The sequence below is a fragment of the Tachypleus tridentatus genome, chromosome 7 (assembly GCF_004210375.1).
Source record: "Tachypleus tridentatus isolate NWPU-2018 chromosome 7, ASM421037v1, whole genome shotgun sequence".
Classification (NCBI taxonomy): domain Eukaryota; kingdom Metazoa; phylum Arthropoda; class Merostomata; order Xiphosura; family Limulidae; genus Tachypleus; species Tachypleus tridentatus.
This window is the reverse complement of record NC_134831.1, coordinates 70972297-70998331: the sequence shown is the minus strand read 5'-3', so window position 1 is coordinate 70998331 and position 26035 is coordinate 70972297. Positions and strand designations below refer to the sequence as shown.

The 26035-nt window shown below is 34.5% G+C and overlaps 1 protein-coding gene across 1 annotated transcript in view; it reads right to left on the bottom strand.

Moving 5' to 3' along the window:
* Window positions 1-221: 221 nt before the first annotated feature.
* LOC143255936 (uncharacterized) overlaps window positions 222-26035 on the bottom strand; it is a 55017-nt gene continuing 29203 nt past the window's right edge. Inside the window, 4 exon segments of the mRNA XM_076512381.1 lie at window positions 222-8852; window positions 8855-10740; window positions 16710-16832; window positions 17150-17287. Of these exon segments, the coding sequence (XP_076368496.1) occupies window positions 4154-8852; window positions 8855-10740; window positions 16710-16832; window positions 17150-17287 (6846 nt within the window). The 3' untranslated portion in view covers window positions 222-4153.

Sequence of the window (26035 nt, the reverse complement as noted above, 5' to 3'; positions counted from 1 at the left end):
GTAATCCAACAATTTTTAGATAATGCCCGAGGGCGAGTCTTGTTTATGAGTTAGGGAGAATGTAACAATTAGTTTTTTTTAAAACGTGTCTTACTAGACAGTGCTATTGAATTCGACCCTTTAGTTTCGTTCGTAGGACAATTGTTTGACACCAAGAAATTTCAAGCACTAATCCTGCATGAGAAATATAATAAACGCAAATTGCAGAAAAACACTGTTACTATTTTTTATATTTTTTATTTCCAGTGAACAAAATTCAATCCTGGGATCAATAGCACTACAGGTTAAATATTCTAGTAATAAAACTAGAGAAAAATAAAGGAAAACACTGATTAATACATTCTCCAGAATAAAGTAAAACATTACCAACGCAAAAATAAGCCTTTAAACATGAAAATATACAATAATAAAACATACTTAATATGTTTGTTTGTTTTTTAAATTTCGCGTAAAACTACACGACTGTTATTTTAATTAGCCGTTCCTAATTTAGCAGTGTAAGACTAGAGAAAAGGCAGCTACTTATTACCACCCACCGCCAACTGTTGGGCTACTATTTTACCAAAGAATAGTAGAATTGACCATAACTTTATAAGGTCCTCACGACTGAAAGGGCTAGCATGTTTGGTATGAGTATGACGGGGATTCGAACCTGCAACCCTTAAATTACGGGTCGAGCGCCCTAACCACCCGGCCACACAAAAGGTGTTGAGGTATGGAAACAATGATTGGGTAATTTGGATATCTTATATCTATGAAAATGTATTTTATTTTTAAAATATTTGTCTTCGGTTGGATATCGAATTTTAAATTTTCAAGTAATCTCAAAGTGCTGTAATAATTATCATTCACCACAGCCATTTTCTATTTTTTAATTATATACCAAGCACGGAGGAGGAAGAAAAAACGATCAATAAGTAAAGAAACACCGAATCTCAAGTTTGTGCAAGTAAAATAAATTTTCATTCAGTATTTAATGTAGCAGAAATGTAAACAAATTTTACACCGGGCGAAAAAAACAAGCAAACAAACAGGTTAAATACTGATAAAAAACAATCAAAAACTTCGTATTAAAAACAAAGTGATAAAACAACAAACATATTAGGTATTAACTAGAACTAAAATTTATCAAACATTATCGCATACACGAAAGATATATATTTAAAAAAAATTCTTAATGTGAATATGAAGCACTTGTCTGTTCGCTCTGTCGATGTGAATAAATTAATGTTTCATATGGATTGGAAGTATAGATTTCAATTGAATTTACAGAAACTAAAGCACTTGGTGAGCAGTTGTTGTCTTAGTGAACAAGGCTACAACACTGTGATAAAGTTGTTGCTAGTGTGTCAACTCTTTAGTTCAGTTGTATGGTTATCGTCATGATTTTTCTCGGATGAATCGTTTCCGAAATCTCCGACATATATCGGCCTAAGTACGCAGGGAGTCAGTAGCGGTCATGTGCATACATCCTTAGCAAGGTTCATGTCAGCTGGAATAAACACGTTAGCAAATAAGATACGTTACGAATATAAAATTATAAACACATCTCCATAAAAATGTTGAGGATTTTTAACGAGGAGAAAGTTATCCTCAGATAACGCCCACCATCCCCATAGCAACGACTGTCAGTTGTTAGAGCACTCACTGGTAGTTAGTACAAGTAGGTCCCTGGTTCAAATCTTACATGCTAAAGATACACTTTATACCTAACGTGGGGTCGTCAAACGACCCTAAGAAAAGGCCTAACACATGGAACACATGGGTCTTGCTGCCTGTTAGCGGTTCCCTGTTGCAATCCTGTGCCCTTAAGATGCAAAATTAAAAAAAAAAAAAAATTAACACAGTATTTTTAGGGTTGCTAACAATTATAACACTCTGGCCAATCCTATATTTTTAAAATACGGTGAAAAATATTGTCATTTTACCTCAGTTGTAAACACATCATTGAAAACAGACTTCTATTCATAACTAAGGGCTTACTGACATCCTCTTGGAAAAGAACTTACACACACCACCATGCGTTTGTAAAATTGTGTGAGGTCTCTCTTAAAGCAATGTCACATCCTCTTAATTGGTTTATCAATAAAGATGCGTTTTTCATTTCATTGTTTACCTTGCTATGGATAAGTATATATGATTACTAGTGTATTTGTGAGCAGCACAACACCAGTACAAGGAAAGTACACATCTGAAAGTGTTTTCTTTTACTTTGATGTAAAATCTTTTTTTTTGTGAGCAACAAGTATAATCACATTACAATGATTATGACATGAAAATTGACATGTATTAAGCTAATACCATCACAAATGCTAGTGTTTTTCAATGTTTTAATCAAATAAAACCAAAATGTTAAACACTATTAGAACAAGAACACACTTGTAATGAAGATATGATAGGGCCTTGGATTGTTAGCATTAAATATACATACTATACTGCACATTTGATCAACACAAAAGGTGGAAAAAAACATCATCAGAATTAAAGCATGCTATTAACATTAAATCACTTATTCATGATTTGTCTGAACTTTAAAGTTAAAAAAATTCTAATAATTTTATGTAACCTATTACCAGAACACATTAAGTAAAAATGTAACGTTTTGTATTATTTAATGAACTACATGCAAAGATTTAAAGCGTTTCAGATCTACTTTTATAACTACAATAATTATATCACAACATTTAATTTCCATATTTCACTGGATGTACAAATAATGCAGACAAATTACCAAAACATAATTTTTAAATTTTGGTTACTTTAAAATTTTTTCACCATAATTTCCAACAAATTTTATGTACAAATTCATTAAAGTTTAAAAATGCTAATTGAATATAAAATACACAAACATAAATCAAACAGTAAAATAAATACATGTATAAACCTGCCAACAGCAACTTTGTCAATTACCACAAAAATAAATAAGCAATGCAAGCTGAAACAAGTTCAATGAAAACTAAGCTACACAATATTTTACACTTTCAGAATGTTTTATAAGTATTTCAACTTGGTAGATAATGCTTTCTAGGTAATCCGAAAATGAGCGAGAAGACACAGAATTATACAAAAGTAATAGACAAAATATTTCATACTCCTAGTCCAATTTCAATTAAAATAAATTAGAAATATGGAAATACATTTTGTACAGTTTAAAATTAGGGTTTGAATTGGTATTTGATAACCTAAGAGAATGACCACTATGAAACTAAACTAGACATACAACAAACAGTAGTTTGTACTAGATACTTCCAAGGCTTGAATAAAGTGTGGCAGTACCAAATTTTGCAGCGTTTATGCTGGTTGATTGTTTTCATGTCATAATGCTGGCCTAGGTTTACCCTCTAAATATTTCAAAGCCTTGATCATATAACAATGTTCACTCACAAATAAAGACTAAACTACAAACAAGTATTTGCTAAATAAGTTGGAAATTTAAACAAAGTATTATTCAGTGATCTTGAGAAAACCCACTTGTAGAGAAATATATATGCAAAAACGGCTCTTCTACGCTCTTGTTCGCTCTTCTACGTAAAATATTTTCTCAACCCAAACAAGCCGTTTTTGCATATAAAGTATTATTATTCTAAAAATTTAAATATTCCAGATAAAATGTTCAAACAACTTAAAATATTTTCATTCTCAGAATATATCTTATAGACAGGAACTATATTTACATCTGGCAGTGGATACAATTCATAGTATCATCTGACATACAACACAAATACAAATAAAATCTTTAAGTTGTAAAATAATTCACTTAAATGTGCTCAGAAGCAATCTTATGCTAAACACGAATTATTAAAAAAATAACACAAAATTGAAAAGATATTTAGGGGTACATCCACAAGTGTGATATTTCAATGGCTTTAATTTAAAATAAATATAAAAAATGTATCATATACACTTTAATGGCATTCAACAATCTTCATCGGTGAGATACGTGTTTGTTAATCAACTTAAAAACTTATTTGTAGATGTATAAGGTTCCATCTAATAAAGATACAATAGTTTGATAAAAAACAGATGAAGTCATAAAATATGAAATTCACATAGACGATGTATGAATAATTCACGAGAGTTCTCATGTAGATCTATGTCACATTATTTAAAATTCCAACATCATCACAACAATAACATATAAGGTAAAAAGTCATCAAACCCAATTTCCATAAGGGCCAGAAATGACCATATGTGGCTTACAACACACTGTTTTCCATGCATTTGTTGTCAAAACATCTGAGGAGCGTGTAGCAACTGACAGTGAAGATTGTTGAGCATTTATACCATTATGTGTGGTTGTCTTAAAATGAGCATTAAGTTTTCTCTTCTTTTGTGAGGACAGATTATTTTCATTTGAAAAATCATCAAGTCGTTTGGCTTCCATTTTTTTTTCCCATTCAGCTTCTCCATGGTTTGGATAGTTAAGATTTTTATGTTGATAAAAGACCATGCTAATACGTGTGGGGTCTTTCCGGTTGGGATTTTTCAAAGCAGTAGTTGCATGAAGTTCATGTTTAGCACATTCAAACAAAACTGAACCATGAGTCAAGGCAATAGCCACACCCCCAATCTCTTCATCTTCAAAGTTTGATTCACAATCAGAATGAACTAATAATATGTTTTTGAGAGGTTCATCTTCCTCTTTATCAGGTACTGATAATAAATTATTTGTTTTATCAGAGTCAATGTTATGAACTTTTAAAACTGATGAACTAACAAACTTTTGTGTGTAAAAATCAGCAAATTGCTTAAAACTTTGTATCGAATTTTGAGGCATAGAGATATTATCTGACCAATTATACTTAAAAACTGTTTCTGAAGTTTTTGGACAAGAGTCTGTGTTAGAAAATACTTCTGTTTTAATATTAGGATTATTGTCAAATGTTGACTTCTGTTTATTTGGTGTATCCAGAAGTCTCTGAGAGTCTTGAATAGGATTTCCAAAATTTTGCAAATTGGCTTCATTAGTAACAGAAATATTGTTTAAACCTTTCTTAGAAGTTTGAATATTATTATCCTGAGCTGATAACATGCTTGATTTCTCTTCCTCATCTTGTGATTCATCACTACTTAGAAAAACAGTATTAAAAGATGGAAGAAAAGAAGATGGATCAAAGGGATCATCAGAAAGATCATTAAAATCATCTGGAACTGAAAATAATCTTTGATCACCAGCTTTGAATACTGGATTATATACATTAGAAGCTGTATTAAATAGCACATCACTACTTTTTGAGAAGACTTGTATCTTAATTTCACTCGACAATTTTGCACCAGGAATATCTGCAGAAGTATTGCTTTGAACAAATGATGGGAACTTATCCAACACCAACGGAGGTTGATAATCAGAAAATTGTGTTTGTGTAGTGACAAATTTAGCATTATTTAGAATGAATGAATTATTTGAGCCCATCTTATCAACTTGTCCTATATCAGAAGAGTTTTTAAAATTTGCCACAGATGAGTTATTTTTCTGTTCTGAGTTAATAAAGGAATTATCTGATCCATAAACCTGACCCTCTTGTTGGAGTTTAGTAAAAGGATAGAAAATTTGTTTATTTGCTAAAGATTCATGATTATCACTTGCAAACAGATGGTCAATTTTAATAACACTTTCATGTTTATGTGGAAGAAAACCTGAAAATTTTTTAGAAGTCAAGTGTTCATGTGTTTTTTCACTACTTGTTTCTTCTAAATGGTTAAAGCAACCAATTATCGGTCGTTTAGGATGGTTATCCAGCAAAACCTTTTCATTTGCAATACTGCTGCTTTCACTTTGAACATACACCATAGCCTCAGATAAGATAAAATCTTTCTCAGCACTACAACAAGGCTCAGATAATAATTTTGAATCTTTAATTTTGTTACTTTTCCAATCTGACTTATGACCCCCCAGAATGGAATGATCTACTTCATTGCAATTTACATTTGACTGTTTTTCATGTTTTTTATCATTATAAGGGGAATGATGGGGAATTTGTTGCCTTGGAATAACAAATTCAGTCTTAAATCTATAATTTTTTCTCGGCTGATTAAAACTTGATGAAATACTTGTAACAAGATTCCCTTCTTCTGAAAATTCTCCAAGTTGTGATACAGAAGTTTCTTGTCCTTTTTCACAAAAAATGTTGTCATACAATACACTACTTAAAGAGTCAGTGAAAGAATTTTTTGAATGTAATAAAACTGGAAACATATTTGATGACTGGGAACACACTGATGGGCTTATGTCCTTCTTCAGACTCATCCTGTAAGGGGGTGTAGGACATTTTGACTGTACATTTTGGAAACTATTCTCAGAAATTAAAACAGGAGATATATTTGAAACATTTCTATCACACAGTGAATGATTTGATTCCGAGGGTGACATGGAAGCATTTTTTTTGCTGTCTTGAAGTACAAAAGGATAACTTATACTGTTTGGGGAAGCAGGAGGTGGCATTACAATTTTAGGAGGTATGAAGTTTTCAAGTTTGCCTTGAACCGAATAAAAATTATTGTGGAGTACTTCACACGAGTTGTTAGTCTCAGAGTTCTGGGCCTTATTTTGTGCCTCTTCTATTTTGATGAATGGAGAAACCTTTTTAATGGTTGAAGGTATTGTTTGTTCAGACAATTTATCATGTGAAAAATAAGTGTGTTGACTAACAGCTGAAGGATAGTTCAGATTATCACAATACACATGCTTACTATCAACATTCAAATCCTGGTTTAAATTATGGACAACATCAAAACAAGAGTTTTCACTCACGTATTCTGGAATGTTTACTCTGGATTCGGACCACTTCAAAGATTTATTTATACTTGAATTGTTATCCAAGAGAAAAAACTGTTCCTTCTGAAATGGCAGCTTATCGAGAATCTGACATTTAAAGTCAACAATAAAGTTTCTGGACATACCAAGTTGTTTTTTAGTATGCTGCCTATATGTGGGCTGAGTAAGTGATACAGACCAATTTGTTTTAGATAACTGTGGTCTTGTTTCACAAAGAAAATTAACAGATGAGCTGTTGGGTGTTGAGCATCCAAATGTTTGGTAAGGATGAGAGGGTTTTGTTATCTGTGGCCTAAAAGAAAAACCATTAGACAAAATCACTGCAGTAGATGAGGAGATTGCAGGCTCTGGATTACAAAATGATAAAGTATTGCTTTGGTTATGTGACAAATCACACCATTCATGGCAAGTGACTATAAGTGGATACAGCTTTTCATTAGTGTTAAGGGAAGTTTGTCTGACAGGTGATAGTTGATCTTGGTTTTGAATAACTTGAGTTGTTTGTCTTGGGGACATATTAATTTTTTGGATACAGGGTGATATGGGTCTTTGATTACAATTAGGACTGACCTGTTTTGCTGAGGAAGACAAACAGTTTGTTTGAAATGCAGGTGAGTAGGTGTGACTCGAGTTTAGATCAAGGGTTGAAACCAAATTTGGGAGGTCATAAGGTTGAGGGGTCCATTGCTGCACTGTTAAAGAATTTATGGTCTTAGTTTGACAAGGGTTAGGAGTGCAAATAGACTGAGTTTGGCTAGAGTATGTAATTGTTTGCTGTGAACAAACAGATACAGCTTGATGTTTGCTCTTATTAAAATTGAAAGAACATTGATTTTGACCTTGGACATTAATGTGCTCTACTTGTGTAGAAGATAGAAACATTTTCTGTTGTTGCATGGACAGATCTTTTGGTGGCTCGTGTTTCTGGAGATCATAATTTTCTTGCTTTTGAGATGAAAGCATCACTATTTTGGACGTGTTTGGAGCTTTGGGTAGATTCTGGCTTTGTAGATTAAAAAGACCAACTTCTGTAGGAGATGAAAGTGTTTTTCTTTGTTCTATGGAAGGAGATATGGGTATATTAGAGTTCTGGACATTATGAACATCTACATGTTTAGGAAATAAATGAATATTCCTTTGCCCAGTGGAGGATGTTATGGAAAGATTTTGGTGTAGCTTTTCTACTGAAGCACTTGCTAGTGTTGAAAATGGGATCAATGCTCCTTCCTGTAAGATTCCTGATGTGTGTAGATTATGATCTTCAACAGATGACCTTTTCTGTTCAGAAACTGCTTCTTTTGGATTTATGTTTAGTGCGCTGGTTGGACAAAGAGTTTCAGAATTAGACATAAAACTTACTTGTCTTAGAAGGGGAGTTGTCCTTTTCTGGTCAACATTTACCGATGTAGGTGGATTTGAAATCCAGTGATAGTTTAAATATGGTACCAAATTTGTATGTTTTGGAAATTGACATATTTTTGCTTTTTGTGTGTAGGGTGAAACAGATGGATTCTCTGGACTAGGAAAACCTGCATTTCTTCGTGATGATGATATTTGATTTTCTTCCTTGCATTCTGCTGACACCAAAAATTCTGAAACAAGTTGATTATGAGGAAACTTTACAAGATTTGCCATTGTTGGACGTAGTTGATAAGATTGGAAATTATTTTGTTTGCAAGTAGGGTTCAGCTTTCTTCTGGAAAATAAATTTCCCATCTGTTGTATGCAAGGTAGTAGAGTTGCATCTGAAACTTGCTTGTAGTTCGTTGAAAAACACGACTCTTTTGTCATTGAAACACATCTCTGTTGTGTACAAGATGGTATGGAACCATCTACAACATGTTTAGAGTTTGTAGAAAGGTTCAGTTCTCCAAGAGTTACAGAAATCAGTTTTTGGTCTATACAGTTGTCATTAAACTGATCACAACACTGATTAAGGTCAGATTGTAATAACGGTTTTGAAAGTGAAGAGTTTTTTTGCATACTAAAAACTGAATTTGTATAAAGTACATTACTGTCTGATACATTCTTTGTATGAAACACTTTATGTTGCTTTATTTTTGGAACTAACTTCAAAACATGTGTTGAATGAAGAAACTTGTTAGAATTTTTAGCTGAAGATTTCTCTCGTATGGAATAATCATCTTTAAAGGCATATTCTGCTGGCTTATTTCATCACTTGATGGTATTTCAACTGGTAGTTCTTGAAGTTTTGTTGGAATGTTGTACTGTAGAGGACCAGAAGTTGACAAAACATTGGGTTCTGCTGAAGATGCAGGCAAAGTTTGGGGTAGTTTTATTTTATTTTGAAGACTAAGGCATTTATCTCCTTTATTGTATACACAATGATCTTTTTCAGTCAGTAATGAAGAATCTACTGATGGAAGTGACAAACTCTTCACATTGGAATAAAATTTAGTAGATAACTGATTCACTGGGAAGTATGAGTTCTGTAGTGATTGAGTGTGCATATTCATGCACAAACTTTTTGGTTGTGGCATAAGAACTTCACAGTGATGAGAAACAGATACTGATTGACATGAATTTATAAACTGAGGTTTTTTATTAGTTGAAAGTTGGTACTGATCAGAGAATATCTGTGGATTGTCATTTTGTGACACTGATGACTCAGTGCATGTTTGACAGGTTAGTTCTGGTCTGTGGTGACCAATGTTAAATTTCACTGGAAAATATTTGTTTTCAGCTTCTTCCATTTCAGACTGGCCTTTGAGATGAGTAATTTCAGATGACAAGGTCAAACTTGCATCATCAGACACTTTCCTTTCTTGAATCGATAAAGGCTGTTGGGCTGCTTGAAGGAAACCTTTAGAGGTAGATTGAGACAAATATTCAGGCCTTCCTGTTGCTCTAGAGTCTTGAGATGTTTTAAGAAGAGAAGGATTAATGATTGAGCTGTGTGTTGTTGCAGAATAAACAAACTGTTTAGAAGGTGGCTCACGTGAAGGACATCTTTCTTGTACATTTTTTTCAGCTGATGAGTTATTACCAACTGCAGACATACCCCTCTTCTGGGAATAGTTAGGGGGCAAACTTCTTTGGCTGTAATAAACTGAGTACTGTGGTTTATCTTGTGGCAAAGAAACAAAACACCTAAAATCTTGAGGTATTGTTAATTCTCTTGTTGGTTTTGTTTGACTATCAGCATAAAATTTCAAAGAATCATAATCATGTTGTGATGTATGGACCTGAATATCAGACGAATGAAGGGAATTATGACTTGAAATAAGATTCTGTGACACAGAAAACTGAAATGTTAATTCATTAGGTGATGATTTAACAAATTCTGTTAAAGAGGTGTTCTTGGCAGTACTTGCTGTAGAGCTTAAGATAGTGTTTCCAATATCACTACTGGGTATGTCTTTGACTACATCAAACTTCAGTTTGGATTTAACCATTTTCTGATCAGAATACCCATTTAATCTTTCTGTTTGAGGCCCAGTTGGAAAAAACATAGTTTTATGGTTTTGAAAAACATGAGAATCATTTGGAAGTTCCTGAACATTTTTAACCTCTAAAGGCACTTGGAAGGAAGAGTGCCCATTTTTTGCTACATTCAACATATATGAGGAGTTTTCATCACATTCTTTTTTCACAGACACACATTTATTACCAGGCATGCTTTGTAATTGAGATAAAGTGGCAGTGTCAGCTGATGAATTTTTAAAAGACATGTTTTGGTGATCATGCATTGTTTCAATCAATAATTTATTTTTAGTATTACAGACATAACTGTCTGAAAATGGCAGTGAATTAAAAACATATTTCCCTGACTTTCTTGGAGTTCTTCCACGGCCACGTTTCAATACGGAGCTGTGTTCAGTCTTACATGGTGAGGATGTGTTCTTATTTTTTCTACCCCTTATCTTGCATGGTCCTAATGGATTACTTCTAATCTTCAATTGAACTGGGTATTTCTCTAAAACTTCAATTGCCCCAGAATTTATCTATAAAATAAAAAACAAACAAATCTATAAGTAAAAATGTTATAGCAGTTTTATACTTGTATGTATGTTTGTATCAAGGTTAAAAATAAAAATATCCTATGCAATTATTTAAAATATTTTATATTTTTCTCAGCATAAAGCAAATCTACATGTAGAATCAATGTAATACACATTTTTTGAGAAGATGCCACGACTCCTATTAAGTGAATAAAACACTCAAACCAAACTGATATCTAATAATAAATATGAAAGGAGGACTTATTAGTCACATGAAAATATTAAACCAGGCAGGCTGGTCACCATCCATCAGTAACAGCTTTTGCAGTTAAACTCACAGTGGTAAACTATGGAAACCTGCTAAAATAATCGAAGCTAGAACAACTTATAATAAGAGGTTAAGTGACATAAATAGGCATGTGGTGCTTTTATACCACCCCAAGATCTGGTGAGTATCTCACTGAGTGCTAATAAAAATTGTTCTTCACAATTCACACAAAAGTAGACGATACAACACACAAAAAAAAAAGTTTATCATGTGGAAACATTTTGATTATTTTTGAAATTCTGTACTTAACATATTCATATAAACTATTTGGCATGCATCAAATAAATCTCTCATATAAAGTGTATAGTATCCCCACCCCACAGGAAATGCTTAGAAAATAAATAGCAATTAATTTATGGCACAAGTATCAGTTTTTTTCACACTGTTTTTGTCAACAAATTATAGGTATTAATTGGTAAACATTATTTACCTGTAAGGATAAATAAAATAATGAATTGTTTTGGAGCTCAGTTAGGACTACCTATCTAAGTTGTATAAGGAAATAGATGGCAAAAACAAAACTAACAAAGAAAAATGCACAATATATAAAACAGTAGGATGTATATGAAATATTGTTTTGAGTTTCACAGCTAGGCATACAAGATTTACAAAACAATTATAAATCTTTATATTAAATATTTGAAAGATAAGAAATGGCTTTTTAGTTTTGTTTACTTATGGAGTAGCCTAGAAGGAGCTTAAATTTTATGTTATATAGGTGGTGGAAGAAACTCACAATCTACAACTTTATCATGTAGTATGTGTATGGAAAATGGAAAAGGACACTGAAGGTGGTGCTGTTGCAAGGTCACCTTCAAACTGTTTTTTCTTACCATATGATGCCATTAGAAGTTGCAGCAAAAGGTGCAAGTTCATTCATTCACTTATTTATTAGTAGAACTGTTACAACTATTAATTAGACTTTATTTGAGCAAAATATTATATTTATGCACATACTGAAGGCATGTTTTGTGCTGCTCTCAATTCCTAATTCATCAGAAACCTGCTATAACAGAAAGAGGGCACACTAATATTGAACATATTTTTTGTGACTTCAACTGGCATTTTGAATGTCACCTTGCAGTATGACATGTCATTCTTTTCTTTTTTTTTAATAAACACGTTCTGTGTTTATTTCATACATCTATACTCTAGGCTGTATTATTCTCACACTTATTTGTTTACACTAAAACTTATTTTGTGTCAACTAGTGTTCTTATAACTAGTTAGTCTTAGCTAGTTGATAGTGAGACACTTATTACAAAAACCTAAATAACAAACTTAAAAGTTAAAAAGCCTATTCATACTGTTTAAAAATTAAAAATAACCACACACAATGAAATATTATGAAATGGACATTTAACATCGTACTTAAGAATTTAGAAAATAGAGCAACACTAATAAATTAGTAAAAAATACATAAAACTGTAATTTTAAACCATAACATATTTCCATGCTATTTCAACAATGCTAAAAGACAATAATTATATCATTAATCTTATTTAGTGTCTTGAAAACCCAAATAGGATTTCAACTTAGAAAATGTTTCTCTTTCACTATACCTATGTAACTACATGTCTCTTCTCAAAGAATAAATACAAACATTGTGCAATGCAAAATTAATGCTGGTTCTCACAGCATGCAAACAGAGATCCACCGGCTATTCTCGTCTAGTGGGCTAACAGAGCTGCATTAATTTTTCAAGTAAGATAGATCTAACCTAAGATAATCTACAGCATAAACCTTTTTTCATCAATATGTAATGTTTTCTATACATATTCTCTTCTTTAATCTGTTCAGTGACGTAGACAAGATAACTCGTCCAAGTTGATCAGTAACACAGTGCCATGGATGAGTTAACTCGTTCTCAATAACACCTAACTTCAACGCTAGATGTCAGTACCATACATGCATTTGACCTACTTACAAATTGTTTCACTTTCGATCCAATGTTTTAAAAGTTACTCAATTTTGCTGAAAAAAGCTAGGCATAGAAGCTGCCATAGCAGCTGAAATGCTTGGCAGTCAACAGGTTAAAAGTACCGATGTGTTATGTTTTACAGTCAGTTACAAAGCATTTAACAACAACCACATTTCATTATATTATTCACAAATTTAAAATGAGCCTACAGGGATTCTGCTAACATCCACTAGTGTGCTATCTTCACCTCAAACGTTCCATCACCTTAAATTAACAAGTACTACAGTTAAAAACAACACAATGAACAGTTTTATTTGGAAATTAACCCACAGTCACCATTACATTTGAAGTTTTGACAGTGATGCATCATTGTACATATGTTGAGATTATGTTCAGATAAATCAAGTTGTATATAAGCATTATCCAAGACATCGAAACTATAACGGAATGCACAAATATTATAAATTGCAATCAAATCTAAAAACAATCAATAAATTATAATATATAACTTATTACTATACATAACCCACTATAAAATTGCAATATGTGATAATTACTATATACTCATGTCAACATCTTTCACTGTAAGATTCAAGTTTGATTTGATATTAAATGTATAATTAAAATCTAGGTTTACATCAAAGTATACCAAATCGTGATGGTGGTTAGGCCTAGCAGTGTAACACAGTACAAGTCAAACACGACACTAATCATCAAAATAACCATGTCAACTGGAAAATTAAAATATTCATTTTAAACACTCTGTTGAAATACTTTTTCACTGTTGATGGAAAAAATTAATGTGTGTGTGTGTGTGTGTGTGTGTGTGTGTGTATAACAATATGTGCCTATGCTTGAAATGAAACTTGCACACTTGCAATATGTGTATTTTAGAAACTGTTGTCAGTACAGTTAATAAAAAAATCTGTATCAAAGCAACAAACAAAATTTTAAATGTATCCATTGTTTTGTATGCATTTTTTTTATAATCAGCATGACTGTCCTGGAACAAGATTACCACAGCAAAGCATTCTGGTTAGCAGTGTAGCTAATATGAGGTTTGACTTGGTAACTGAGTTTCTACAATGATGAATCAGTCTGTCATAAAACAAAACGAGATGATGAATAAAATGTATGACTAAAAATTCATGATTATGATGAGTATTCTCAATTTTTTTTCTGTGTGTATCATTTTCTTAAATGAAACAGATCCACATAAGCAATTTGAGACTGATATCACTACTTCTAGTTCTGTATATGCAACTCATTTGACACTGCAATTTCTACATGTAACTTATTAGGCAAGAGAAGCTATGCTTATAAATGCTGTGAATAACAGACAAAAATATTAAAATATTCCCTTGAGCAGAGAGCAGTCCCAACTGCAATGTTACATACTGTTCAACACGTAAATAGCATCCATATATTGCAGAAACAAACTGATAATGCTGCGAGTCAGTGCAAAGATGTGAAAAGGTATCATTACATACTTCAATCAGGGCTAATTTTTAAGTCCCCACTGGAAAATGCCAAATAAATTGCAAAAAATGTTTATGTTTACCACTGCTTATCTTATTGTCAAGCATCAATTACTAATGATGCAGGAAGAAGGGCCATGTAAGCTACAAGACGCTCAAGCTGAATATTGAAAATGAGCATCATTATAATCATTTGTTGGCAAGATTCATAAACAGCATCAATGCAGTTATTGAAAACAAAGTGAAACAGTCCACAAAATATTTTCCTTATTTGTCATTTCTTGCAAGTGCATTAACAGACCAAATACAAAATAATCCATGTCAATATCATAGATGACAGAAAATTAATAAGCCGAACTGGCATAAGCCAGCAATACAGAATTGTAAAGCTGCTGGGTACAAAGATGCAGTTCAGAATGCGTGATACTTGAAAAGGAAAGGATATTGGCTTTAACTCCAATAATAGTATGTTATGATAGGAATTGAAATTGGTTGCTACACAGTATAAATGGAAGAACCCTTACTTACTTTTCTGATGGTTCAGAAGAGAAATCTCTGTTGAAAAAACTCACTGGTATTCCAGGTGTAAAGAATGTACTACTGCTCATCTAAGGCACTGAGGGAATTTAAGAAAGTTGTTGAGTTCTTGAATCAAAAGGTAATGAGATTACCCAAAGTTATATCAATAAGATGAAAAGATCTCTACAAATGACAACAGAAAATCATCTGTGACTGCTGGCTCATTCTGGACATTAACAGAAGGTTTTATATATTGAAGCAAAAATAAAAGGGAAGGTCAAGACACCTTATAGATCTCTTTTATTGATACTTTTCTTAATGGATGTATTAGAAGAACTTAAAGGACTATCTGAAGTTATTTAGAAGAAAGACATCACATTGGCAATGTTTTACAGATAGACTGAAACAACACTTTAAAATTTGGAATCACTGAAGTAAAACCCTGGAGAAATTCTTCAAGGCTTATTGGATCCATTTTCTGAAGATGTTGAATTTAACAAAGTGCAACTGAAGAGTCTGTTTGACATTGCAGAAATTCAAGTGAGTAAAAGAGGATACAATTGAACAATCTGCTACTTGAGAAAACAAAGTAATCCAAGTTACACTTGTCTTTGACACAACTAAATGGCCAGATTTTCTTGGTTAATTAGAGAATTTATGGCTTTTAAACCATTCTAAAGTTATTCTTCTGAAAGCAAGAGTGTCAAACTACAAGAATACAAGAGGAATGGATGGCTACAAAAGTTCTCACCTTTAGGCACCTAAGGAGTATCACTAATATCTGAAACTCTTGGAGAAGACACTCAACTAACTACAATTTGTAGATGAGTATCCTAACTTGCTCCACCTTGTACAAATAGTGTTGAATTTGTGTATTTCAACAATTGTTTGTAAGAAGAACTTCAGTTGTCTTAAAAGAATCAAAGTTGATCTGAGAATCCTAATCTCGGCAAATTGAATAGAATATCATTGAAGGAATTTTAATTTGAAGACAATAAGTCAGACATAGCTCAATGATTAGCTACTTCTCAGATGGGGTACGGAAATTTAGCTTTAACACTCCTACAAAAAGACATTTCTAGTCCTGATTTCTCCAAGCCCATTCCCCTGGCTGTGGTTTCGCTAGATAGTAGATAGGGACAGTGGGAATCTCGTTAATCCATTCATTAATGGATTTAAATGGCAATTTCATTTAAATACAAAATGATTAGCCTAATATTAATAACCTTTCAAGTTGCTCTGGGGCCTATTAGGCCCCACTTTTCGTAGGAGTGTTAAGATCTTTATGTTTAATAAACACTGAAATTTGACTAATTTGCCCTTTGTTTAGTGGTCATATTTATCTGGTTTGTTGTGCTCACATATGACAAGAAAGAAAATTAATACAATCACATGATAAACTACAATAATTACACTCATTGGTAATCAAAGTAAAACTGTTGTGCAGACTTAGCACTTTGAATCTTTTTAGGTAATGGATTAAACTATTTTGCTAGTAGAAATCAGCAACCACTAGTAACTCATGTTATTAATATTTTCCTTTACTTTATAACATTTGTTTTATTATTCATACTAAACCTTACTTTTTTGAACACTTACAATATTGAAAACAACAGAATATTGAATTTTTGAACAAAGAAAGTACCTAAAACATTTTAGAAAGGTAATACAACTATGGCTCTAAGAAACATTTACTTGACAAAAAAAAACTCAAATAAGTTGTTACCTTAGCAACTTGACCTTCCTTACTGCCAAACTCATCAGTCTTGTCAAGTACATAAAGAGGAAGAACATGTAGTTGTTCATCAGATGGTTTCTCCCAGCCTCTATGTTTAGTAAGTGTAACAACCTACAAATAAAATACACAATTCATATATAGCATGTTACTATATCACAAAATGTAATATTTTATTCCTAGAACTACATCCATTTCTTTTAATGAAAACCTTAATTTTATGAGGTAAATATGGACATTTCATTATATTGAATTTTAAATAGATATGCTTAAGAAAAATAACCAAATCTTCAATGACAGAGTTTCATACATATAGACAGTTCAATTCAATCCCCACATAACCAACAACACAACAAGTATCCTTCAACAATAAGCACCATAACTAATATCACTATTGACAACATTTCCTTAGTAATAACAGATAAACATACCACTGTACAGCCATTATTCATGTTATGCAAATCCTTATGGGAATGAGCACAAAAGTCCACACAAGCTGTCACTCCTGAAAAAGGTCGTCCCGTCTTGTAACCTAACCTACAAGCTACTGCTTCAGTTTCAAACTCTACCTATAACAAAGAGAAATTTCTTTTGATGAAAGATAGATATCACAAAATATTTTCTCCACAAATTATAAGATAAAACATGAAAGTTAACATTTTCTCTGACTGAAGATGTAATTCAGATAGATGCAAAAGAGTAGCCAATGTACAGAAGAATGTTTGCAGTCCACTAAAAAAACACAATTACCTTTACACTTAATAATATGTACTGAGCTAGTTTATGCAAGCAGCATTAAATCATCCAGTGCCATCAACAGGATGCCAAACAACCCACTTGTACAACACTCCTCCTTGAGTGCACTGCATAAACAAAAAGCTCTTTGTGATGAGACAAATAGAAACACAAAGATTAGGGGAGATAAGGTGGACAGTTCCATAAAGAGATGATTACTATTTATATGAAATATATTTCAGGGCAGGAAAAATATTAACTTCAGAATGCAGTACTTAACTCTGAACAAAAGTAAGCTTTAACCTGTGTCAAAAATGTGGTTGAGTGGTCTGTAAAAAGAAATAAACTGAAAATAACAGCTTCTTTCTGAGAATACAGCAACAGAAAGGGAAAAACTTATGAAATGCATCTCCCACTGAGGGAGCAACATCTGTTTCAAATAAAGAATACTCTTCACACAACAAAAGTAGTTTTTTAGAAATACTCTGTCGAAAGAAATTTCTGCCTCATAATAAAGTGTCACACGAGTGGATTGAACGTAAAGTTTGCTCAATTACCACATATATTCCAGAGGGTTGGCAGACAACAAAAATGTGACTAGGGTGACATGACAAGTTCTACTATGTGTAAGACATGTTAGCAAAATACAACCACAAGAAGGCTCAGAAATGACTCATTATATACCAGAACCCTGTATATACAAGGATTGTAGGTCTTGTCTACACCCCCTGAGCCCTGACACAGAATGACTGCTTGCTGGCAAAACCAGCAAAAGTTTATCAAAGAGACTGACACAGTCTTGTTCATACCATACATACACAATAAATGCCATTGAAATATTGTGCTTTATGTGACTTCTAATTACTATATTCATATAAGTTGTTATATAAGGTGAAGTTACCCTAAAAGGTTAAGAACCTAAAAAAAACACAAAATTTACTATTACAGAGCTTATATAGCTGCAAGTTTTGTAGTATGGTTTAAACTAACCTTACAAGTATTAAGTCCCTTAAATCTAGCTGTGTGAGCTTACCTATTTGCTTAATTGTAATGGAAAAACTTTGAAGGAAAGTCCATCATTTCTTGATTTGACCTTGTCTCATCCTGGAAAAAATTTCTGTGGAAAGCCAAAGAAAGATTTACCTTTTTTATTTGTATTTTAGGGTTAAAACTCATTGAAGAAACAATGGTATGTGGAGTGAGATGAGAATGCAATGTGATGTAAGCAATGCAACACTTTTGGGAAGCATCCATATCCTTGCCTATGAGATTTTCATCTAGTGAATAGTGACAGAAACAACAGATGTCACAAAATAGAAGATAAAACTCAAGAAGTAGAAAGCTTTGATTGAAGAAAAATTGAAAAAGAAATTCTGACTGCTTTTAAAGATAACACCATACTGCCTGCATGGAACAAAGAAGATAATCAGGGTCAGGAAGTACATATCTAAAGATGAAGTGGAAAGAAGCATGTTTGGAGAAAACATACAATACCCATTGTGTGCTGTCCATCTCTTGTAAAAGAGGAAGTGGCATGAAATAAAAACCTGTCCTTGTGAAAATAAAAAAGGAGGAGAAATATCAGGAAAAATATCTGAGCCAAATCTTTTGTAAGCTAGAAGAAGAGAACAATAAAGCAAGAAATAAATGGTTCAAACAGAGGACCTCCAAAAGCCCTGAGAATCAAACAGTGGTTCCAGTCCAGAATGGAACCAAATGATAAGAATGGTTGATTAGAAACACCTTGAAATGTTTGTAAGAACCAGAGAAAGAAAAGGATAATGGACCAATCCTGACTCAGTGCATCTACCACTAGGATAGCAAAGTCTGTGACCGGTGAACAAAAGTGTAAGAACTTGGTGTTGAGAGGAGTCACAAAGGCAAACTGGGAACAAATCTACAGAAACATGAGTTCAGTACTCCCAAGACCTGGATAGCTGACAACTAGATGTTATGGTTGTGGGCTCAAAAGAAAATATATCTACAGCTAGAAAACACAGGTCTAGAGAGCAAGTATCTCCCTGTTGTTTAATGGAAGACACAACTTTGGTGTTGGATACGAGGTCTGTTCAAAAAATAAGCGGACTGTTTGAATTGCGTGGCTACAGTTGGTTCCAGGGAAATCCGCTTGGTGTCGGTAGGTTTGCACAGATCAGCTGATTACGACGCCATTTCCCGATTGCAGATATCTTCATTTGTGTATTAGCTACGCGGTTTTAAGTGAAGTGCGATTTTTTCGTTTGGCGGATTTCAGAATGAATGACCTGAAGGAGCAATGACTTGCTGTGAAATTTTGTGTTAAACTTGGAAAATCTGCGACTGAAACTTTTGCTATGCTTCACACGGCTTACAGTGATGTTGCTATGAAGTGTACGGCATGTTTCAAGTGGCATGAACGTTTTAAGGATGGTCGACAGTCCATTGAAGATGATGAGCGTCCTGGACGTCCTTCCACGTCAACTGACGACCTACACATCGACAAAATCAACACCCTGGTGCGGGCAAATCGACGTCTGACTGTCAGGGAGCTTGCTGAAGAGAGTGGGATATCAGTTGGATCTAGTTACGAGATTTTGACCAAAAAATTGAAGATGCACAGTGTTGCTGAGACATTTGTGCCTCAGAACTCGTGAGTTATTGGCCAAACACTCGATCACTGTTCTTCCCCACCCCCCGTACTCACCTGACCTTGCTCCTTGCGATTTTTTCTTGTTCCCCAAACTCAAAAGACCCTTGAAAGGAAGAAGATTTCAGATGATTCCCGAGATTAAGGCAAATGCGACGAAGGAGCTGGAGGACATTACAAAAGAAGAGTACCAGGACTGTTTCAACAAGTGGAAACACCGTTGGGATAAGTGTGTGCGTTGGGGAGGAGAGTACTTTGAAAGGGTCCCAGACCTGTAACTTCTAAATAAAGTACATTTTGTTTTATGACGTCAGTCCGCGTATTTTTTGAACAGCCCTCGTAAATGTATCATGATAAGATGTCCAAACAACCTTCAAAAAGATAGTGACATTGAACAGTCAACATTTCAAGAACATTGAAGTACAGAAACCATTCCTCTGGAGATTAAGCTCCAAAAATGTGAGAATGTCCAAAATTGCACCCTACAGGAAACAAAAGGCATTCAAGAGCACATATAAATTCAGGCAAATAGAGCTATTTGAGTCAACATAACAGTAGGAAGTAAAGAAATAAGTCTTGGGGTGTTTTTTAGACATATTTTAATCACCTGTTACTGTATACTGAAAGGGATACAAATGGGCAAGTTTCAGAGGAATGAGGGCCATTTACAGTCCCCTCTAAAAAATCTTTTGTGTTGGAAAAGAAGTACAAAAGTTTAAGAAAACAGAAACTCTTTGTTTCTTAATGTAAAGAAGATGCTGAATTCATCCAGCCACGCCAACCAACTGAAACAAGTAGACTCCTCAAAAGAGTGTTCACTGTATGAAAGCCCTAGAATGCACTTAAAAACATGTGAGGACTAAGCACTGAAGGGCAAAAAAAGCTCTTGAGAAAGCAACTGTGTGATCAAAAAGTATTATAAAAAGAGTGTAAATAAGTGTACAAAATGTAAAAGATGAGCTTCCACTGGACCTGAGCTCTGAGCCACAATGGTTGGCCTGTCAAATGGGTGGATACACAGAAAGAGGAACAAGATATAGTTGATCCAAATATGCTTATGAAGTTAAGAAGCCTAAGAGTCCACCTGGATAATTAGAGAACCAGAGTGAGAAGAAATGATTGCTAATAAGCTGCCACAACTCCAGTTTCCAAAATATGAGGAACTCTCCAGAAAAGCTGAGATAATTATGATTGAGAGAATCTCTCTATAGAAGAAAAGGCATCCAGACTAAGGAAACCCCACAAATAAGGAAACAAATTAAGCTGAACAACTGCTGAAAAAGTCAATGCCAGTATGGAGGAGAGTTTGGTGTGATCTGCCCCACTGAGGCAAAAGACAGTGGCAAGCAGATTCATAATGAGATATAGCAAAAGTAAAGGAAGAAGAAAATCCCAAGCTAGACAAAATGTATTCAAGGGATTGAAACTCTAAGATAGAAGAAAGATTATGCCTATAGGCAATACAGTAGGAATCTCAAAGATTGGGAACAAACAAGAGACCATATAAGCTCAGACAGAAATAAATATGTAGAAAATCAAATATCAAATGTGTGTGGGTCAAAATTGTTTAAGCATATGGTAAACTCAGTAGAAGCTATAAAAACAGGAAGGTATGAGCCCTCAGTGTGAGTCAAACAATGTATGCTAACATCAACCATATAATGTACAACAGTAGTAATATTACTGATCATTGGAAGTACCTCCAGTTTTGCAATTACAAAAGAAGAATTAACTCCTATTGAAAAATGTCTGGAACTTGAAAGGTTTCAGAAATACACATACAAAAATTCATATTAAATTAGATTCAATAAAATGATTTTTTTTTAAACAAACAAAATTTATTTGAAAAAAGAGTTCTTATTAGAAACTAAATATTTAAATTATAGATATTACATAAAGGTCCTTTGACCTCAAGAAAAACAAAACATTTAAATAGTGTAATCTCAAGGAAAAGAATGAAATTTTGGTTTATACAAAGTGTTCATTAAGAGTACTGCACAAAATAGTTGTATATTTCTCCTATTCATATAGTCTAATATTACTTGCAACACAGATTAGTGCTGTACACATTTTTATGTGCAGGGTTGGTTGGTTGTTTGACATTTATTGGTGCAAAGCAATTACGCTATCTTTACCAAACAACTGATAAATATTTAAAAATAAAATGATCAAAGTTAGTAAAAAGGAATCATGTTAAAACAAAGTTCGATTTTCAAATTAAAAACTTCCATAGAATTGAAAAGGCCAATGGCTATGAAACATTTAAAAACACAACAAATACTGTCCAACAACAAAGGTGTACCTGTGGACAATACATGTCTAAAATGGTGCCGTTATTCAGAGTTGTAGCAATGGCACAACAGTAAAATGTAGCCTATTGTGACTTGAGCGTCCCACAGACCACACACTGGTGCATCAGTCACAGATAAAAGCAAACAATGAGTCAAAAAAACTGTGACCAATGTGTAGCCCAAGTAGGACAACTTCCCCTACTGATCCTTACAGAAGCAAGACTGCCAAAGAAGGTTTGATCTAGAAAAGCCTGTTATCATGTTGCTAACTCCAAGTCAACAGCCAACTGGCATGGAGCTAAGCCTTGAATACAGGATTGTAATCCATGTATAGGACAGGCACAGCCATGATAGCACCAGAGCAGGTAGACTTAGCTGCAGTATCAGCAAGCTCATTCCTGCAAATGCCAACATGGTCCAGTATCCAGAAGACCTATGCATAAATGGATGATAAAGAAAAATGGGCCAATTTGTTTCAAATACTGATGAGAACAGGGTGAGAACTAACATGAAGCAATTCCATGGCCAGTAGAGAGCTAAGTGAATTGGTATAAATAGTACAGTTTGTGTACTGCATTGTTTCTATGTGATTCAGGGTGAGAGAAATGGTGTATAATTCAACAGTGATCACAAAAAACTGCAGAGGAGATCATGTCTGAAACTACTGAACCACAACAAACCATGGCAGAGCCTACAGAGTCATTTGATTTCAAACCATCTGTATAAATGGGAATGGAAGGATGGTTCAAAAGATATTCAGCAAAGAGATGGTACTTCCTATTGAAAGTATCTAACTTCTTCAGGTAACTGAAAGAAAGGCCACATTTGAGGATGGTAACAAGCCCTGGTGGGATGGGCTGATCAGTGAAGACAGCAACATCACCCAAGGACAGACCTAATTCAGTGAAATCCGCCTTCTTACAAAGGCCAAAAGAAACAATCACAGACTGTCTATTTTGAAAAAGTACGGTTCATTGAGAGAGGAAAATACAACCCCAGGTGGGATGATGTGGTAATGATTGAAGTTTAGAAGTAATTAAGACAGTTGCAAACAGTGGAGGTGTATAGGAAGTTCATGTGATACAATATATAAACTCTGAACTGGAGAAATGTGGAAAGCCCCCATGCAGAGCCAAAGCCCCGGGTGATGAATAAGGTCCAATATCTTCAAGTTGAGGTCCTAGCAGAGCCATAGTCCAGTTTCGATTAAATGACAGCACAATAAACCTTAAGCATGGAACATTGATCGGCTCCCCAAGATGTGGAAAAGAGGCCACAGAGGATGTTCAGTACCCTTGTACATTTGATGCATAGCTGCTTGATATATGGAATGAAAGTCAACTTATGGTCAAATATAAGCCCCAAGAACTTTGCCATGGGAACCACAGGAAGCACAACTTCTCCAAGGCAGAGCTTGAGATTGGGATGAATTCCCTGCTGGTTGCAGAAGTGTATGTAAACGGTTTTAGGGAGAGAGAAGGTAAAACCATTTGCTGTGGTTCACTTCAGTAAATGATTAAAGGCAGCCTGTAGATATTTCTCAATACATTTCATGCTTGACGACTGACACGAGATGTGAAAGCTGTCGACATAGAGTCCATTTGTAACTATAAGGGGGGCAAGACACAGCCTATGGAAGTCCAAGTTCCTGTGGAAAAGAACAGAAAAGTGTCAAACCCACACAGACTTGGCATCGTCAGTCCATTAAAAAATATTTAATACAAAAAAGGAGTAAATGATGATGCAACCCATATGAATGAAGGTCTTGCAGAATGCCATACCTCCACACAGTATCATAAGTCTTCTCAAGGTACAAAATTCAGAAACAAGAAGTTGTTACTTGAGAAAGGCTTCCATGATTGATGTTTCTCGTCAAATCAAGGGGTCCACAGTGTATCACTGTCATTGGAAACCACAATAGATGGGTGAGAGGAGGTACTTTTGATTTGAGGAACCAAACAATATGAATATTAACCATCCTCTCTAAAATCTTACAGAGGCAACTCATTAAAGCAATTGGATGGTAGTTTGAAGGAATTTTGGGATCCTTCCCAGGCGTAGAAAAAGGAAGGACAATAGCATGATGCCAAGCATCAGAAAAACATTTTCTTGCCAGAGCTGATTAATAACAACCAGACAAATATCAAAAGAGGCAGGAGAAACATGGCGCAGCATCTCATAGCGAATATCATCAAGTCCAGCCAATGTACTGCCAAACTGATGAAGAGCAAGTTTGAGTTCCACCAGTGTAAAGGGGCAGTTATAGTCATAGAGACAATCAGGAAAGAGCCAATCCCTTTGCTCGAGTCTTGATAGCTGAAAAGGTGTGGGATAAAGCAGAGGTGCTAGATGCATAAGTAAAGCTTTTGCCAAAAGCATTGGTGATGGATGCTCTACACATCATGAACTTCCTGGCCATCAGTGAGTAAGATTGAAAGTGGGGCAGAAGTATACTTCCCACTGACCTTCCAAATCTTGTCCCAAAAAACTTTGGAGCTGGTGGTAAAAGAGATGCTAATTGTGAATTTATTCCAAGAATCTTTCTGGTTCTGACATTTTACACGCAAAGCATGTGCACGGGCTTGCTAAAAAGCGGTGTAGTTTGAAAGTGAGAGTTATCTAAAAAAAGGTATCTCAAGGCCATTTTTAAACTTTCAGTGCCATTTGGCAGGCAGGATTACACCACAGCAAGGATATCATGAAAAACATGTCAAGGCTTTAGGAACAGACTGAACGGCTGCTTTGACAATACAATTAGTTACTGTTGCCACACAGTCCTCTATCGATGGCTTACAGAAGACTGCAGGATCACGTTCTGAAAGGGCAATGGATGCTGGACCAGGCCAACTGACCCCACAACCACAAGAGAACAGAGTGCAGCATCATATGTCTGTTTTGGAGTGGTGGACAGTAAGAAATGTCACAAACCACTTTCAAACACTGTACCTTTTCTTTTCTCCACTCAATGAAGACAAGAGTGAAAGTAAGAGAGATGAGAACCACTAAAATTAATGTACTGAGGGTCCATTTGTCACTTGTAAGCATCACAGTCCTTGCCACTGCAATGATGGCCTTCAAATGCAAGAGGGGTTTGCTGTGTTTTGGAGTGGATGTTTCCACCAAATGTCTCCAGAATGTAGCTTTTTGTAATTGACTTGGGAGAGTCAGCAAGCCCCTCTAGTCTCTTTTGAGTGAAAAAGGGAGATATTTGCCCTAATGTTTTGTCTGATAAAGAATGTAATATCAAAAAATGAGGTAATAGGAGTTGAAGAAGTTAAAAATTACTCTTCACAATCTTCAAGACATGGTCATTTCCCTGTGATTTATTTTTTCACTATTTTATTTTTATTTGGGGAATCCATAATAAAGAAAAAATTTCAGTGCCCCTTCCCCCATCCACCATGGGACCATAAGGGAACATACTGCAATGCTGAACAAGGACATTGCAGCAAAGCCAGGATTTCATGAGCACTATACCCAAACACCAGTATCAGACACAATGCCTACAACACCTGTTGAGAATGTCCAACACTGGTACTCAGTTGACCCTAGCCCATGTAGACCAGCAGAATGACACTGGGGAGGGCCATCCCAATACCACCCATCTTCAGGAATTCAAGGCCAAAGCAATGTGTTAGAGTTGGGCCCCTTAACCACAAAGATCC